Source organism: Rhineura floridana, chromosome 8, assembly GCF_030035675.1.
Source record: "Rhineura floridana isolate rRhiFlo1 chromosome 8, rRhiFlo1.hap2, whole genome shotgun sequence".
Classification (NCBI taxonomy): Eukaryota; Metazoa; Chordata; class Lepidosauria; order Squamata; family Rhineuridae; genus Rhineura; species Rhineura floridana.
The window spans coordinates 133202589-133220294 of record NC_084487.1 but is presented as its reverse complement, the minus strand read 5'-3'; the positions used below and the strand labels follow the sequence as shown (position 1 = coordinate 133220294).

Genomic DNA, 17706 nt, shown 5'->3' with positions numbered 1-17706 from the left:
TTAAACCGCAAGGTTTTTTGCCTATTAGTGATTTTCCCTGCTTTTTAATCTGGGAGGTAAGAAATGAGATCCTGCGCAAGTTTGCTGAGAATGGATTGATCATTTGCATGCCTATTGAATTCAGTGGGATTTACCCCCCTGCAGGATAGGAGAAACTGACCATGGGATGGGGAGGGGGGAGGAGGGAGGGGAGGAAATGCAGAGGGGAGGACTGGGATGGGAGCAGGCTGGATAGGGAGAGGAGGAGAAGGACAGGTTTGATCATTTGCATGTTTATTGAATTCAGTACGATTTACTCCTGTGCAATCATGCTTAGGATAGGTAAAACTGACGGGGGGAGGGCTGGAGTGGGCAAGGGAGGAGTCAGAAGGAAGAGGGGAGGAGAGGGGAAGGGAGAGGAGAGGGGAAGGAGGGGAAAAGTAGGTCTGATCATTTCCATGCTTATTGAGTTCAATGGGATTTACTCCTATGCAATCATGCTTAGGATAGGAAAAACTGACCATGGGGGAGGGGGAAGGGGAAGGTGCATATTGGAGGGGGGCAAAGGAAGGGGGAGGGGAGGGCAGGTTTGATCATTTGCATGCTTATAGCATTCAATGGTATTTACTTCCATGCAATCATGCTTAAGATAGGTAAAACTGACCATGGGGAGGAGGAAGGGGAGCAGGAGGAAGGGGAAGGAGGGTATTGGAAGGGGATGGGAATGGGGAGGGAGGAGAAGGGAGGATGGGTTTGATCGTTTGCATACTTTTTGAGTTCAATGGGATTTATTTCTGTGCAATCATATTTGAAAATGGGAATGGACTGCCTTCAAGTCGATCCCGACTTATGTTGACCCTATGAATAGGGTTTTCATGGTAAACAGTATTCAGAGGTGGTTTTACCATTGCCTTCCTTTGAGGATGAGAGGCAATGACTGGCCCAAGGTCACCCAGGGAGCTTCATGGCTGTGTGGGGATTCAAACCCTGGTCTCCCAGGTCGTAGTCCAACACTGACCTGGGGGAGGGGAGGGGGAGGAGATTGGATGGGTGGGCACTGGGCAGAGGGGAAGCCCGTTTCCTTTCCAAAAGGAAAACATTGTGAACAGTATCATTGTTTTTCAGTGCTTCCCCCACCTTTTTATTCTACAGAAGGCACATGTAGTCTCCTACCCAAATTTAAACCAAAGCTGTCCTGGCCACATCCACACCAGGCCTTTATTTCACTTTGGACAGTCATGGCTTCTCTCAGAGAATCCTGGGAAGTGTAGTTAGTGAAGGGTGCTGAGAGTTGCTAGGAGACGCCCTGTTCCCCTCACAGACCTTCAATCAGAGCGGCTGACTATTAAACCAATCTGGCCACTGAAGCTCTCTCAGGGGAATAGGAGTCTCCTCTCAGCACCCTTCACAAACTACACTTCCCAGGATTCTCTGAGGGAAGCCATGACTGTCTCACGTGAAATTTAAGTCTGGTGTGGGTGTGGCCCCCTGATTAAGCAAGCCAAGCAGCTGTGAGGCTTTTAGAACACTGACAGTTGGTTCTTACTGAGCATGCCCTGCATTATCATAGGCTGCCAGCCAAAATTCCTTAAATTAATTAAAAATCAGCCAGGCATTTTTTAACTTTTAACCTGCAGAAGATGAAGGTCAGAGTATAGGGCAAGGTCAGTATTAGGATTACAGGTAGTCTGTGAACATGGCTGATTTTTAATGAATTTCAACAGATTATGAAAACTCTGAGAGAAAAAGTCCAAAAGGGCTCTGGGTTTTTTTTCTCTCTGTTTAGACTTTGAGTTCTTGATTCTCTCTGACGGTTTTATGTATCGCCATGAAAATTGAGAGTGTTGTTAAGCAAGCGTTTCTGAGTTCAGGACTATAAGATTTGTAAGGTTTTGTTTTGAAATGAGCTTTTAGGAAGCATCAGAATGGCATGGGGGGTATTTTCAATTTAACATTGCGGAATGTGAAAAATCCACGCTGGCTATAGTATACAGCCTCTCTCGTGGCTGTATAATATCTGACTGAATTATGTACATTTTCCGGTCATTATGCATAATCACCAACAAGCCTTTAGGAATATGCATATCTTTATTTACTTATTAAATTCATATCCCACCCTTCTTCCCAAAGGAACCCTAGCTAATATGCACCATCCCCAATAGGCCTGGGAGAATGTGGACTGCATGTTGTACATTCTCCATATAATATGCACATTCTCCAGACAGTATGCATAGTCTCCAAGAAGCCTGCCTTTTTCTCTCTCTCTTGTTCTGAGGTTTCTGGCCCATTGCCTAATGTTATGGGGCCCACAGTATACCCTCCCACTGAACAGCAGGAAGGGGGAGATAAAGATTAACCTTTTTTCCTTCTAGTCCTGCTCTCTTTTCACCATTCTCACTTGTTTCCCATTCAGCTGAGCAGCACATGGGGGAGGGTTTCAGGGAGAGAAGCGTTTTGAACCTTCTCTCCCCTTCCCACAATTCTGATGGAAATTGCCCCTACGCTGCTATTAAGCTAATGAGAACGCTTATAGTAGCATGGGGTAAATCATAGGAATTGCAGGGGAGGGAAGCTTTAACCAGCTGAGGAAGCAAGGAAAAGAGAGAAAGAGTGTGAAGTATCTCCACAGCCACCTTTCTCCTACCCCAAAGGGGCCTCCCAACTTACCCTAGGTAGAAAAAGAAGGGGAACATGGTGACAGCCTGTTTTGGCGGAAGAGGCACATGCTTGAAATAAATAAATAAATAAATAAATAAAATGTCCCATTCAATGATGAAGTAAGAAGATTGCTTACTGCACATTTTCCTCTAGCTGAGAAACTATAAGCCCAGTCAGTATTCTACAATTGATCTCTTGGCTGAATAAAAGAGTATCATGAGAAACGTGGCAAAAGGGCAGCTATGACAACTCATGAAGAAGGTAGCCTTAGGTTCTTTTGTTGCTTGCACAATGCATGCCTAAATTTGCAGCTGTGTATACATGGTATTTTTTTCAGAGACCTGAAGATGATAGTAGAGCCTCAGCACCATCAGTATACAGTTTGCTTTTCCTCACAGTACACACTTTAATTCTTTCTGTTTTGCTATGGTTTTTGTAGACTTTTAAACACTACAAGAATTAGTATACTTGGCACTGTAAAGAACCCAGATCCAGCAGCATCTTCTGCTATAAAGGAGTCTCACAGAAGTGTAAGGGACTGGATGAGACTCCAGGGTCTCTCAATCTGCTCCAAGCATGTAGCCAACCTAAATGTTGAGGGTGGGCAGCAAAAAAAGTAGGGGAGTAGGAAAAAATCTGTAATAAATTTAATTACTTAATTTTTGTAAAAAAAGAATTAGGGGCAGAAAAAATTGAGGGGGGCCAGCCCGCCACAGACCCCCCCCCCGGTTACAGGTCTGCTCTGCTCTGCTCTATGATCAGATTCACCAGCTTTTTCAGTAATTTATGGCAGCCATTCCATCAGTCTATCAGAGAGGCTGGGATGTGGAACTGCTGAAAAGACCAGCAACTTTTGGATCCTCCTCTCCTTGAAACCTTTCTATTTCCGCTGGTCATTACAAGACAGCTGTTAACAACAAAGAGAGCCCAATTTTGCTTTCCCCCCTTCCTTTTCAGTCTTTTAGATTGTAAGCCTGAGGACAGGGGCTTAGAATCTTACATTTTTAAGCCACTGGGAGCCATTTTTGGCCAAAGAATGTGGCCATTTTTTAAAAAATGAAATAAATAAAAGAGGGCAACAAACTGGCACTGAGAATAGATAGAAGGATCAACTGACAATGTAATATACAAAATAGTCAAGGTTATTTCAGTTCATTAAATTTGTCTTAGCATGCAAAGTGGGAATCTATTTGATTTACTTTTTTAGGGATATTTTTTATTATTTATGTATTAGATTTATATTCCACTAAGAGTTCAAGTGGCCTCAGAACATGGCGCTCTGGGTGGCCACCAACATCACACAGATCTGCTCAGTTTCATCCAGGTTTTTGCATAATTTACCTTCAGGACTAGTCCTGGATCATATTGGCAAGTAAAGAGTGGTTGATAAATGTTCTGTTAAAATGATCTCTGTATTAAAACCTGTGTGTAGATAGTGTTCATGTCAGGAAAACTTTTCCATAGGGAAAAAATCAAATTAAAGACAAAATTCAGATTACAATGTAAGCTAGAATTACCGTTTTCCACACTAAATTAATGTTGGTGGAATTCCGACCACAGTCTTGAGAATTTTCTATGCAGCATCTGTCAGGGACAGTGTTGTCACCCAATACAGGATACCAGTCTTTGTAATCAGTAACCCCACAGCAGTGCATCTATGAGACAAGAACAAAAAGAGGCCTAATGAAGCCTGGAACTGAAAGAGCGTTTTAGAACATTCTTGCTGCTACTTTATACAGAGATCAACACATTTGTAGAAAGTTGTAATATCCATTTCAGAAATTGCAGTTTTATTTAGCAACCTAGAACACCAAAAAGTGTAAGTCTAAGTGACAAATACAAAGACCAGAGATTGGGAGCCTGAGGCTAGGGGCTTATGCCTGGGAACTGGAATCCATGGCTATTCATGAAACAGCCCAGGATCTATCCAAAGGTTCCACATTCTTGTGGACCCTAGTAACCTGACTATCTTTATCTTTTGGAGTGCTGATTATTGAATGTGTGTGCCAGTTTTAGCTCTTTGTGTTTTTTCTGCAAAGCTCTCAACTTTCAAATAACAAAACAGCAAGAGCCTAGTATGCACAGGGGAATCTGTGGAGGAATAGATGACAATAAACAGGTGGAAAGAACTGAAACTGGTGACATGGGGATGTTTTCAGGAGGCTAATTTTCAATGGCACTTTTAAATTTGAAGAATGTCCTTTCTCTATGTTTCTTTTGCAAAATTAAGTAAATGGAAAATGGTGTTCTGGCTTTGCTTTGCTCTTTGAATGCAGTGCCTTATCACTAAGTAATGATAATCAATTTATGATAATTACTTATCAATAAATAATCGTAATCAACCATCCTTTTTATAGGCCCTGTTCCTGTGCCTATGACATGGAAAAGCTAATCAGCTGAAGCTTACGCAATGCCAGAAAAAGTTGCTGCATATTAGGTGCTGTTCAAGACTAGTAAAATGTTGCAACACTAGAACGGCTGCAAACCAAAACGTGTTCCAGTTAAAAATGGGACAGATCTAATAAGCTCCCCTCAGATTATTCACATTGTTTAACAAATGGAAAAAATTGGGCAACTTTTCTGAGCCAATTGAAGGGCTCAGAAACCCTTCTCCTCCACCTCACTACAGCATCTCTCATCCCATACAATCTAAGGGAACAACAGCATTCCATTAGATCACATGGGTAAGAAATATTTCATGGGGGGAAACTGAGGCTAATGGCTCCTTTTATCAAACGGAACTAGAATAAAGAGATTCAGAGGCAAAGTAGAATAGGCAAAGAGTAGGTTGAAACTCAAGCCATGGGAGGTTGGCTTCCCTCCTCAAATCTTATTCCATCACACTGAATAAGGCCAAATTAAGAGGGTTGTAGGGACTCTGGCAGCCAAAAACACACTGACAACTGCATCTTTATTTGCCAAAACCCTCATGATCCTGACTGACACAGGTTTTGCTTGGCGACGAGAGCAGATCAATGCCATGTCTTGATCTCAAGCAGAGAGCTATGTGGCACAGTGGGGCAACAAGGCAGGACAGGGTTTTAGACTTCACCCCACCAGTCTGACAAATGTGGCTTCTTAAAGGGACAATAATCTGACCTGAAAGCGAATGCTTCTGTAACTGGTTTGCTCCCTTCACTGTTGGGCAAGAGCTCCTCTTAGAGGGTTCTGGCTCAAGATCTATCAGCCTGGAAGAGCTATGTGGAAGCAGAGTTGATTAGCTCATCCTCTTCCATCTCCAAGCCTTGGCTATTGCACAAGGCCAGGCCTTGACAGTCAGCTAAGGAAGCTAGCAACTGTTCTCCAACTAGGCAAGTAAGGCTTCTCCTTCTCACTTCTCCTTTCAGGCTGGTTTTTACGAATCCCTGAAGTTATTTTCTGAGTCTGGTTCAGACTCAGCATGTTCTTCAAGTACAACTTGAGCCACAACATATCTCATGGGAGGTATTAGGTGCACAGGTTTTCTCTTTATTTGGATTCTAAAGCTGCAGCACCTGCTTTTTCTTCTTTTCTGCATCAATATCTGGTGCAAATTCTATTATTTATTACATTTATACCCCACTTTTTTTTCATGATAGAAACCCAAGGCGGCTCACATGTGGTCCCCAAGCGGTCTCTCATCCAGGCACTCACCAGACCTGACCCTGCTTAGCTTCAGCAGGATGCTGGTCTCATGTGCCTTCAGACCATAGCCTGGGACTTATGTCATAGCATCACCTGACATTACAAAAGCAGTTTTCTGCTCTGACGATGTTATAAGCAACAGAAGCTGACCTACCAACTAGGATATAGCAATTTATTAATCATTGTTGTGATGTAACTGCATCTCCGGAAGACTGATGCATCTGGGTACATTTACATTTCACATTTTTCCCCCATCATGGAACTTAAAGGTACATATATAGGGTTCTCAGATGGTCTCCCATTTAGGCGCTGACCAGACCCAAACTTGCTTAACTTCAGCAAGGCAACTGCATCATGACCCCTCAGACAATGAGATCATCCAATGAGATGCAGATAAGACAGGGCAATAATTAACAGGGAGCATGCCATATACAAAGAAATATGCCAATGTCTTTACCTCTGCCTGAATGATATTCCAAGCATTCTTCAGCCCAACATTATTGTCTGTGTTGTAAAGTTTGAGACCTTCTTTCAAATCCTGCTTCGCATTTTCATTAACCTATTTCATATAAATAAGCATCAGCAAGGTTATAATGTATTAAAACCATCACATAAATAGTGCAACTTTCTTATATGATTTGGTTAGGTATTGTGTATGTGTGAACACATGGAACAGAGTATCTTTCTCTTGTATATCAATGTATCTGAGCTTCGCAAGCTGAGAATGAAATATATTAAGAACATAAGAACATAAGAAGAGCCTGCTGGATCAGGCCAGTGGCCCATCTAGTCCAGCATCCTGTTCTCACAGTGGCCAACCAGGTGCCTGGGGGAAGCCCGCAAGCAGGACCCGAGTGCAAGAACACTCTCCCCTCCTGAGGCTTCCGGCAACTGGTTTTCAGAAGCATGCTGCCTCTGACTAGGGTGGCAGAGCACAGCCATCACGGCTAGTAGCCATTGATAGCCCTGTCCTCCGTGAATTTGTCTAATCTTCTTTTAAAGCCATCCAAGCTGGTGGCCATTACTGCATCTTGTGGGAGCAAATTCCATAGTTTAACTATGCGCTGAGTAAAGAAGTACTTCCTTTTGTCTGTCCTGAATCTTCCAACATTCAGCTTCTTTGAATGTCCACGAGTTCTAGTATTATGAGAGAGGGAGAAGAACTTTTTTCTATCCACTTTCTCAATGCCATGCATGATTTTATACACTTCTATCATGTCTCCTCTGACCCGCCTTTTCTCTAAACTAAAAAGCCACAAATGCTGCAACCTTTCCTCGTAAGGGAGTCGCTCCATCCCCTTGATCATTCTGGTTGCCCTCTTCTGAACCTTTTCCAACTCTAGAATATCCTTTTTGAGATGAGGCGACCAGAACTGTACACAGTATTCCAAATGCGGCCGCACCATAGATTTATACAACGGCATTATGATATCGGCTGTTTTATTTTCAATACCTTTCCTAATTATTGCTAGCATGGAATTTGCCTTTTTCACAGCTGCCGCACACTGGATCGACATTTTCATCATGCTGTCCACTACAACCCCGAGGTCTCTCTCCTGGTCAGTCACCGCCAGTTCAGACCCCATGAGCGTATATGTGAAATTAAGATTTTTTGCTCCAATATGCATAATTTTACACTTGTTTATATTGAATTGCATTTGCCATTTTCCTGCCCATTCACTCAGTTTGGAGAGGTCTTTTTGGAGCTCTTCGCAATCCCTTTTTGTTTTAACAACTCTGAACAATTTAGTGTCGTCAACAAACTTGGCCACTTCACTGCTCACTCCTAATTCTAGGTCATTAATGAACAAGTTGAAAAGTACAGGTCCCAATACCGATCCTTGAGGGACTCCACTTTCTACAGCCCTCCATTGGGAGAACTGTCCGTTTATTCCTACTCTCTGCTTTCTGCTTCTCAACCAATTCCTTATCCACAAGAGGACCTCTCCTCTTATTCCATGACTGCTAAGCTTCCTCAGAAGTCTTTGGTAAGGTACCTTGTCAAACGCTTTTTGAAAGTCTAAGTACACTATGTCCACTGGATCACCTCTATCTATGTGCTTGTTGACTCAAAGAATTCTAATAGGTTACTGAGACAGGACTTTCCCTTGCAGAAGCCATGCTGGCTCTGCTTCAGCAAGGCTTGTTCTTCTATGTGCTTAGTTAATCTAGCTTTAATAATACTTTCTACCAGTTTTCCAGGGACAGAAGTTAAGCTAACTGGCCTGTAATTTCCGGGATCCCCTCTGGATCCCTTTTTGAAGATTGGCGTTACATTTGCCACTTTCCAGTCCTCAGGCACGGAGGAGGACCTGAGGGACAAGTTACATATTTTAGTTAGCAGATCAGCAATTTCACATCTGAGTTCTTTGAGAACTCTCGGGCGGATGCCATCTGGGCCCAGTGATTTGTCAGTTTTTATATTGTCCATTAAGCCTAGAACGTCCTCTCTCGTTACCACTATGTGTCTCAGTGTCAGCAGAAATAAGTATCTACACCCTGGCAATTCTAGATTAGAAGATATGTTAAAAGCACTATCGAATGTATGGGAAGAGTAGGTTGAATGGAAAGCAGATCCTTTTTCTAATACCTGACCATATTAAGAGGGTGGGATGGGGAAGAGTCATACAATTTTAACAATGCATGCATAGGTGTCCTATGGAAGAGAACAAATATTTCAATGAAAGGAAATTTTGTTTTTTGCCAAAAGACATGCATTCAGGACTAGTGTGATAGTCATAGTGTTGGACTTGGACCAGAGAAACCTTGGTACAAATCCTCACAGAGCCATAAAACTTGCTGGCCTAACTTATCTCACAGAGTTGCGATGAGGAAAAACAGGAAAAAAAGGGTTGGATAAAAGTGTCATTTTTTAAAATTTACAGAAGGAAATCCTGATTAATTTATTGAGGACACATAACAAAACAATATTTTGTCTTGTACTATGATTCCCACATTCATTCACTCATTCACAGAATTTTCTGACATATGGCAGTCACAGTAGCATATAAATCAACATTTTTCTAAAAATACAATCATTAGCACATTTCCAAAATTAGAATATAAAATAAGAACACAGAACACATTCCAAACTAAACCAAAATCCACAATTTTGGTAAGTGTATATTCACATATATACACACATAAAGCATCCTATTTTCTTTAAGGCAAGGATGGGGAACCTGGCATTCCCAGATGTTGCTAGACTGCAACTCCCAGCAAACCTGATCATTGGCCATGCTGGCTGGGCTCATGGAAGCTGGAGTCTCACAACACCTGGAGGACCCATCCCTGCTCTAAGGAAAGAAATGTTTAAAAAAGAGCAACAATGAAGTAAAGCATATTCCCATACAAATTGATTCAGTCTCCCTTCCTCCACCCCTTAATTCCATAAAGAATTTTTCTCTTGGTACTGTGGGTACAGTGGACTACAGTAGGGCCCCGCTTTGCGGCGCTCTGCTTTACAGCGTTCCACCGATATAGCGGTTGTCAATTGCTCCTACGGTGTTTGTTCTGGTTTTTCGGCGTTTTTCGGGCGTGAGGCACCATTTTTGACAATTTTAGTCAATGCTTTACAGCGGATTTCGCTTTACAGCGGCGGTCCAGAACGGAACCCGCCGTATGAGCGGGGCCCTACTGTAATATATTTACCACTAGGATCCCACCTTTGTACTTGTAATCCTCCCTAGTTGTCCTAGGTGATCTTTACATGACAACATAACTGAGACACCAATGTTTAAACTTTTCCCCCCATCAATGCATTACATCCAGTGGAAGCTGGTCCATTGAGGTTACTGGGGCACAGCCATCTCAATAAGCATGTCAAGCAATTTTGAAACACCCTCCCAAATCTCAAAGCCACACACTGTTTCTTGTTCCACACACATTTTCTGTTTTAACTCAGAGAAGCTCTACAAACATTTATGTCAATCTACTGTTCTTTAAGATAATCTACTGTTCTTTAAGATAATTAACCCCCATAGGGAAAAGTGCATGAAATTATGTTAAAGAAAACAAAAACCTTAGGAGTATTTTAAAGAAGACCAGGGGAGAAGGAATTTTGAGTTAAGCAAATCCATGTTTTTATAAAAACTAAGAGATTGAACTATACTTTGTGTGAATGTCTGAGTCCCCACACCAGTGGAATACTGGAGGAACTTGTGGAACGTCCTACTACAGTATTTAGAACTGATCATATGGTGGGGAAGACTCCTTTCTCTAGCATTTTGGCTTCTTCTTTTTCTTTTGTTTTCTTTACCTTTTTCTCTGAACAATAGGAGTCTACATGCTCCAGGTCACTGCTGGGCATTGCTTAAATAAAACATAATCCTGAACATAATATTTGCTGTTTTCTCCATAGAAGTGGCGCAGGCTCACGTATGTAATGGTTGACTATACCAAGGAGGAGGTATGATTTAGGTCAATAATTCTATTACTATTGAAATGGATGTAGAACTGAACACTGGTCTTCCAGGTACTAGTCCAACATTCTAACCATTACATTTATACAATTTATACAGTTACAGATGCTCATTTTAAATATGCTTTAATTTTAAAAGATTATCAAGTTACCTACCTAAATGTCTGTTTTCTTTTTACTTTTCACTTGAGTTCGTTGTATGGTTTAGTGTTGGCTGGGCACTTTTAACAGCTGTGTGGCACACAAGTATGTCTGGATGAACTTGAACTATTTTGTTCCTATTCAAAATGAATTTTCCAAGCACTGCTGGTTACTAACATAATCCTCTTCATCTTATTCAGAAATAAGTAAATCCCACTGTATTCTGTGGGGCTCACTCATCAGAGCAAGCACAGGGCTAAAGCCTTTTGTAATGCCTACTAAATGTGAGTTTCCAACAACTTTGTGTTTGTTTTTAAAATAGGATTGAGAGAGCATTATTGAATAAGCAGAGATATAGTTTTCTGTTCACTGCTGAGGAAGTATGACAACTGTGTGTACGTTCATGAGAGCAAGCACAGGACAACAGCTCTGTTAGGTGTTAGTATTACTAAAATTGCAAGGTTTAAGTGTCCACTATTTCTTTGCAAAGGAGGAAGATAGGGAAAGAACCAGAACAGGTGGAGGACACACAACTTTCCCCCCATCAGAGAAGCAACTGTGATAACAGCCAGAATCCCTTTTAAACCAAAGACACTTTACAATTTGGGTAGGTGCTGTATGCAAAATTACAATGCTTAAGTATCCACAGTATTGCTTGCAAGGGAGGAGGATGGGGAGAAAACAAAAACTTGGCCACTCCCCAATGACGTCATTGGCCACACTCCTATAGCAGCTCTACCAGGTCTAGTGGGCACCAGCTGCCACTGGTTAAATGTAACACATGTAACACATATTGCCACGGAGGTATGATATTTCAAAAATCTTTGACCCACAGGCATTGCACGTCACAGAAAAGTTGAACTGAATTTTTAATTATTTAGCTTTTACTTTTACTTTATTTATTTGCGGTCATAGACCCAACTATTATCAAAACATTGTACAAACAGTTTAGTTAAAATAAGGTTAAAATGATACAATAAGATTTTAAAACAACAGCATTATTTTCAAATGATCTGGGTCTTCTAAATTTCCAAGCGTTGTAATTGAGCCATATATACAAATTTAGCCATATTAAAGTAATTTGTTTGTTGAGTCCGGATAATAGATAGCACAATCTTTCCTCAGGAGTCACTGAGGATGTATTAACTATAATACTTGATAAAAATTTAGCACGTATAGAAACGTATAGATGACATTCAAATATTGCATGATAAAGCATTTCAATTTTTTCAGACCCACAAGGACATAGTCGATTTGCGTATGGTATTCCTTGATATCTCCCTATTAAAAGAGAAGAGTGTAATGAATTGAATCTGGCTTTCGTAAAAGCCAGACGCAGTTTAGGGAGTATCAGAAAGTCTAAATATGGGGCATAATGGAACGAATCAAAGTTTAAATGAAAATATAATGGAGAGCAAGTTTTTGTGGCCATTGAGATATTTTTTTGGAAATCAATATCTTTAAGACGTGAGCGAATTTGTTGTTTGGCCATATTGAGAGGTTGTGTAGATAAGTAGGCGATTGATAGCCCTACAGAAAAAAATTTCAACCCCATATTTTTGTTCCAGCTTGCCGCGTAAGTGTCTCTCCATAATTGATTTAAATAACCCAGAGGCTGCTCGTATGATAATTTAACCCAATAATTTGAAGCTAACAACCACGCCTGGGATTCAATAGACGAAATACCGGCTTCCAATCTGAGGGCAGCCGCCGGTGCACATCTTGGCACCCCCAGCAGGCGGCGCAGAAAATTGGTGAGCACTGCTTCAACTGAAGCTTTAAACTCATGAATCCATATTGGGGTTCTGTATAGCAGCTGGGGAATGATTTTTAATTTAAAAATCCTGATAGCTGCTGGAACATAATTTCCCCCTTTATGAAAAAAGTAGCGTAGAAGTTGATTTATAGAGATCCGTGCCTTAGCAATCATGGCTTTTATATGCGCAGCCCAACATAAGGACGACTGAAAGATTATGCCCAAGTACTTATACTGAGAAACTAAAGCTATTTGATGGCCGTTTACTATCCAGGTGCCTGTAGTTTTCCTTGGAGAGAAGACTAAGATATTTGTTTTAGAATAATTAATTGTTAAAAAATTTCGTGTACAGTAGGTCATAAAAGTTCTTAAGAGGCGTTTAAGACCAACCTTGGAAAGGGACAATAAAACAGCGTCATCAGCATATAATAGGAGAGGGCAGGATAATTCCCCGATCTTTGGGGGATGATAGTCACTGGCTATGCATAACGCATTTAAGTCATTGAGATAGAGTGAAAACAGCGAGGGGGCAAGAATGCATCCCTGCCTTACGCCTTTGGCAATGGGGATTGGGGAAGTTAAGCTACCCTTGGGGCCGCAGCAAACCTGCATAGAATTTTGACAATGAAGATTATAGATTTAAAAAGTAGCCGTTTGTCAATTTGATATTTTTCAAGTTTGCTCCAAAGGTGTTCTCTTAAAATGGAGTCAAAAGCTGCCTTTAAATCCACGAATGCCACATAGAGTCCATTTCCTCTAGATTTCCTATATTTTTCCGCAAGAAAACTTAACAACAAGCTGTGATCCAAAACAGAACGCCCTGTTCTAAACCCAGCCTGTTCATCACCAAGAATATTTTTTTCTTCCAACCATTTGTGTAATTTTGATTTTAAATGGGATGAATAGAGCTTTCCAATTGTAGAGAGTAGACTAATTGGACGGTAATTTGATGGATCCTCCTTTCCTCCTTTTTTATAAAACGGTATCACTATAGCTTTTCGCCATTCATCTGGAATGAGGCTGATGTTATTGATTTTGGTGAAAACATTCGCTAACAACGGGACCCACCAATCTGAAAAAATTTTCAGAAGCTCTGGAGGTATGTTGTCTGGGCCTGGAGCCTTAGCAGGTTTTTAAGCTGCTATTAATTCTCTAATTTCACCATGGGTAACTGGATCCCATTGGGGTAAATCAGAGAAATCAGGGGATGAATTGATGTTATAATAATTGGTACAGTCATTTGTGTAAAGTTCCAAAAAGAACTGTTCCCATTTTTGGGGAGGAATAGTGCATGGATTATAGATTGAGGATTTTAATGAATTAGATATAATTTGCCAATTTTTTTTTGAATTTTGGGATCTAGCCGCCTCAATTAGAGTTTTCCAATCATCTAGTATGGCCAGCCTTTTCTTTTTGGCCAAGGTCGACTTATATTTGTTTTTTATTACATAATATTCTGCCGGTAAAAGTTTAGTATTGCAGTGTCGATACTGACGATAGATTTCACGTAGTTGGCGTTTTAAATCGAAACACTTATTATCAAACCAAATGGCTTTTGCTCTTACAATCAATTTTGAGTTGATTTTGTTTGTTTTGGGTAGTAAAATAGAGTTCATGTGCAATATTAATAGTTCATACACTTTCAGAAGTGTGCATATATTCTCTTCTTTCATTATCTGGTCGCAAGTGTTTAGAACCCAGAGCATATTAAAAAAATTTTGCATTTTTATGTTTAAAATCGGAGACCAAATTGTCTTTTTATATATTAGGTAATTGGAGTTCAGAGTAGGATTATACTGAGCTTTTAATCTGGGATTCTCTGAACAATGATGCAAAAAAATAAGGGGTAGATGATCGCTATTGTGCTTGTTTTCTACTTTAAAGATATTAATTGATCTTAACAGATGTTTCGATACAATAGCATAATCTATTACACTGCATCCATTTTTTGAAATGAAGGTGAATTCCCCGCTACCAGGTATATAGGTAAGACCATTTAGTATCTGGAGATCATGGATGGCCACTAAACGTGTTAAACATATTCCCCCAAAATTTATTTTTGTATCTTTAGACGTCCTCTCTAGGGAGGGAGTATAATGTTCTATAGCTTCTCCACCCCACAAACTGGAAGTAAGAAGAACTTCGTTGTTGGGCCCAGTTCTCGCATTTAAATCACCCAGAATGATTAAATTTGCATTTGGGTATTTACATTCTAGTTCTGAGAGATATTTTTCAATGTCATTCCAAATCCAACTTGTATATTTCCTTTGATTTGTAGGGGGTATATAGAGATTTATTATCAAAAAAGACTCAATTTGAAAATTCAAAAGAACTGACATGGCAAAGTTTCCCCTGGCTTGTAACTCTGTGTGTTTTGCCATCAGTGCAGTAGAAACAAACACAGCCAGACCGCCTCTCACTCTACCCTTCTTGTTATCTGGGGGGATGGCAGGGAGATAATAGGATGAGTAGCCATTTAAAAAGGGCGTAAGGTTTAACCAAGTCTCCTGTAATGCAACTATATCATATTTACTAGTATAAGCTAACAGTTCCGGATCTTTTTCCTTTGCTTTCCAGCCCGAAATATTCCAGGATATAAAGGAGATGGATTCTTTGGTTTGAAGGAATGTCTTGTTATACACAGAGGATTGAGTCGATATGTCATCACAACGAGGTACGTATTTGATTGTAGACAAAGAATGTCAGATGGCGTTTTCAGAAAAGAAATTTTCGTTGCTTGATAGGGATTCGGTATTTTTATCTGTAAAGACATCACTCTGACAGGTAGGAGAACCTAATTCTGCCGGATATAAAAACCTGGCATTGTCCCAGTCGTCACCTACCATAATTAGTCTATGTTGGGTGTTGGTTTTACTAGCTCTGGTTAAGCTGTTTGAAAGGCTCCTCAACTTTGAAGCCGAAGATGTCTTGGGTTCAGATGAGTCTCTATGCTGATTTGTCTCAAAGTCATATGACTTGAGTTGATGTATCAGTTTATTCAGTTTATTGATAAGGATCATCCTCGCTTGATCAGGCAGTTGAGCGTATAATTCTGTTAATTCTATCTCCTCCGGTTCTAATTCCGTCATGTAGTGTGACAGCTGATTTGCCTGTTAAGTGATCCAAAGCTAGTGATGACAATTCTGAAACTGTCTGTCTAGAAGTCTGTCTTTTCCTCCCATCTATAGTTGCTATTGGGTCGAACGTAACGGGAGCATATAAGGCGACCAACGGCCCCGGCGGCGCAATGTTGACAAAGTATCTGTGTATCTTAATACCTTTATCTTTCATCAAAACCTCCCTTGCACGGAAGATTTGGTTGGCCAAGTATCGAGAGTGGAAGGTCGCTACCATTCTCCATTCGAGAGGGTTTACTGAAATATTTATCAAAGATTTAATATAGTTTATACGTGGTCCTGTGTGAAACATTTTTCCCAAATACTGGTCCAGAAAGTAGAAACTTGGGAAATTTGCGCTGTTACCTCTTATTGTTTTTTTTATAAGATATTACCAGCTTATCTGGTTGTAACGCTAAATTCCAGAATAACGGAGATTTATTAAGTGGGGTATAGCCGTCTGCCAAACTAGAAGGGGCACAAGTTGTTCCCGGCATAATTCTTATTTCCTTCGGATATGCACTAAGGTCGATGTTTGAAAAGCTATCCTCTTTATCAGACGTTAATTTGAACTTTCTTGATATATGTTTGGTAGAGTTAACATGTCGATCAAGTTTAGTAGAGTTCTCTTTAGATTGAGAGTCCATTATTTTAAACAATGGCTTAAAATTGAAATTCTTGGATTTGGTGACTTTCAGATTTTTAAGATTTTTTGGTTTTTTAGTTTCCTTTTTCTTCATCCGTGACTGGGTTTTTTCCTTTAGCTGGGTCTTTTCTTTCTTATCAGGGACACAAACGGATTTGTTTGTATGTCCTGAGTTTACACTTTCATCCAATTTGTGCTCTTCCCGGTTATTACATCGCCTGGGGACCATTTCTTGCACCAAAGTGGTGAGAAGGTTATTTGTTTCTAGAATGTAATTTTTGAGCAGTTGTATTTCTTGTATTAGTGGATTCTGCCATTTTAGAAATATTTCTTCCGGAATGAGATTTGTCAGTTCTGCTTCTGTATTTTTAAGGGGTGAATCTTGCTCAAAATGCAGCTGATAAGAATCTATGGTCAATATTTCTGAAGGAGGTCCCTCATAGAACGAATTTAGGGAGGAGTTAAAGCCTGCATCTTTTAATTCCTCAGCAAGACTTTTGGCTGTGTAGTTTTTCTTCGTATTGTTAACCATAGCAAGATGTTCCAACGACCATTCATGGGTTAATTTCGGTGTTGAGGATACGGTTTGGTTTGGCTGTAGCTTAAAGGGCACATGTGACAATTTTGATTCTGTAGGAAAGAAGCTTGTGATCCTTAATTGTACACTAGATGAGGTATTGTCATCATTTAAAAAAGTTCCCGCATCCTGGTTCATTGTGGCTTTATAGGCCATTTATAATATTTAAGTGTGTAATTCCGCTGTATCATCCACCTTCTCTTTCATGTAGAACAAAGATACGTAACGTTCTAAGGTTTCTGGTTGCTTTTATCTGCTGCTAGTGATGACAATTGCAGCTATTATAACGCATAGTATCCGTGCCTTAGTCTTGGGACTTCTTATAAAAGTTCACTTTTTAGTTCCTTGCTTTGAGATTGATTGAAAGTTCAAAGTAAGGGATGAAACAGTCCCTATGATTTAAAGTTTGCAATTCAGCTTCTTCACAGCAATTACGGCAACTCCTCCAGCTAACAGCTAGCAATTCAGTTTCGATTTAGAAAAAAGATGCTCTGAGTTAAATATATCACAGCTCAAGCACTTTATCTTTGTTTCCTTTGTTTACGAGGTTTTTAAACGTCTCTAAGTATCATAAATCGCAGGGCAAAAAAGTGCGACTTACCGGAAGCAATCACCGGAATTTTTTTGTCTAATTATTTAGCAAGAATCACTGAGTGCCAATTTGTGTTCAAAAGAAAGTCATTTATTGTTACAAAGCACCAAATGAAGAATAAAAGAGTTGTGTAGCTTGAATTGCCAAGCTGCAATTTTTATAGAAGAGTAAAATGATTCCTTCAAGTCAAACTTTTA

General features: G+C 40.2%; 1 protein-coding gene across 2 annotated transcripts in view; it reads right to left on the bottom strand.

The window, feature by feature from the left end:
* TSPAN9 (tetraspanin 9) overlaps window positions 1–17706 on the bottom strand; it is a 277862-nt gene that overhangs the window by 21691 nt on the left and 238465 nt on the right. For both annotated transcript variants that reach the window (XM_061582579.1, XM_061582580.1), the window contains exons 4-5: window positions 6719–6820; window positions 4155–4292 (exon numbers count right to left, since the gene is read on the bottom strand). In XM_061582579.1, coding sequence (XP_061438563.1) covers window positions 4155–4292; window positions 6719–6820 — 240 coding nt within the window. The remainder of the gene's footprint in view (window positions 1–4154; window positions 4293–6718; window positions 6821–17706) is intronic.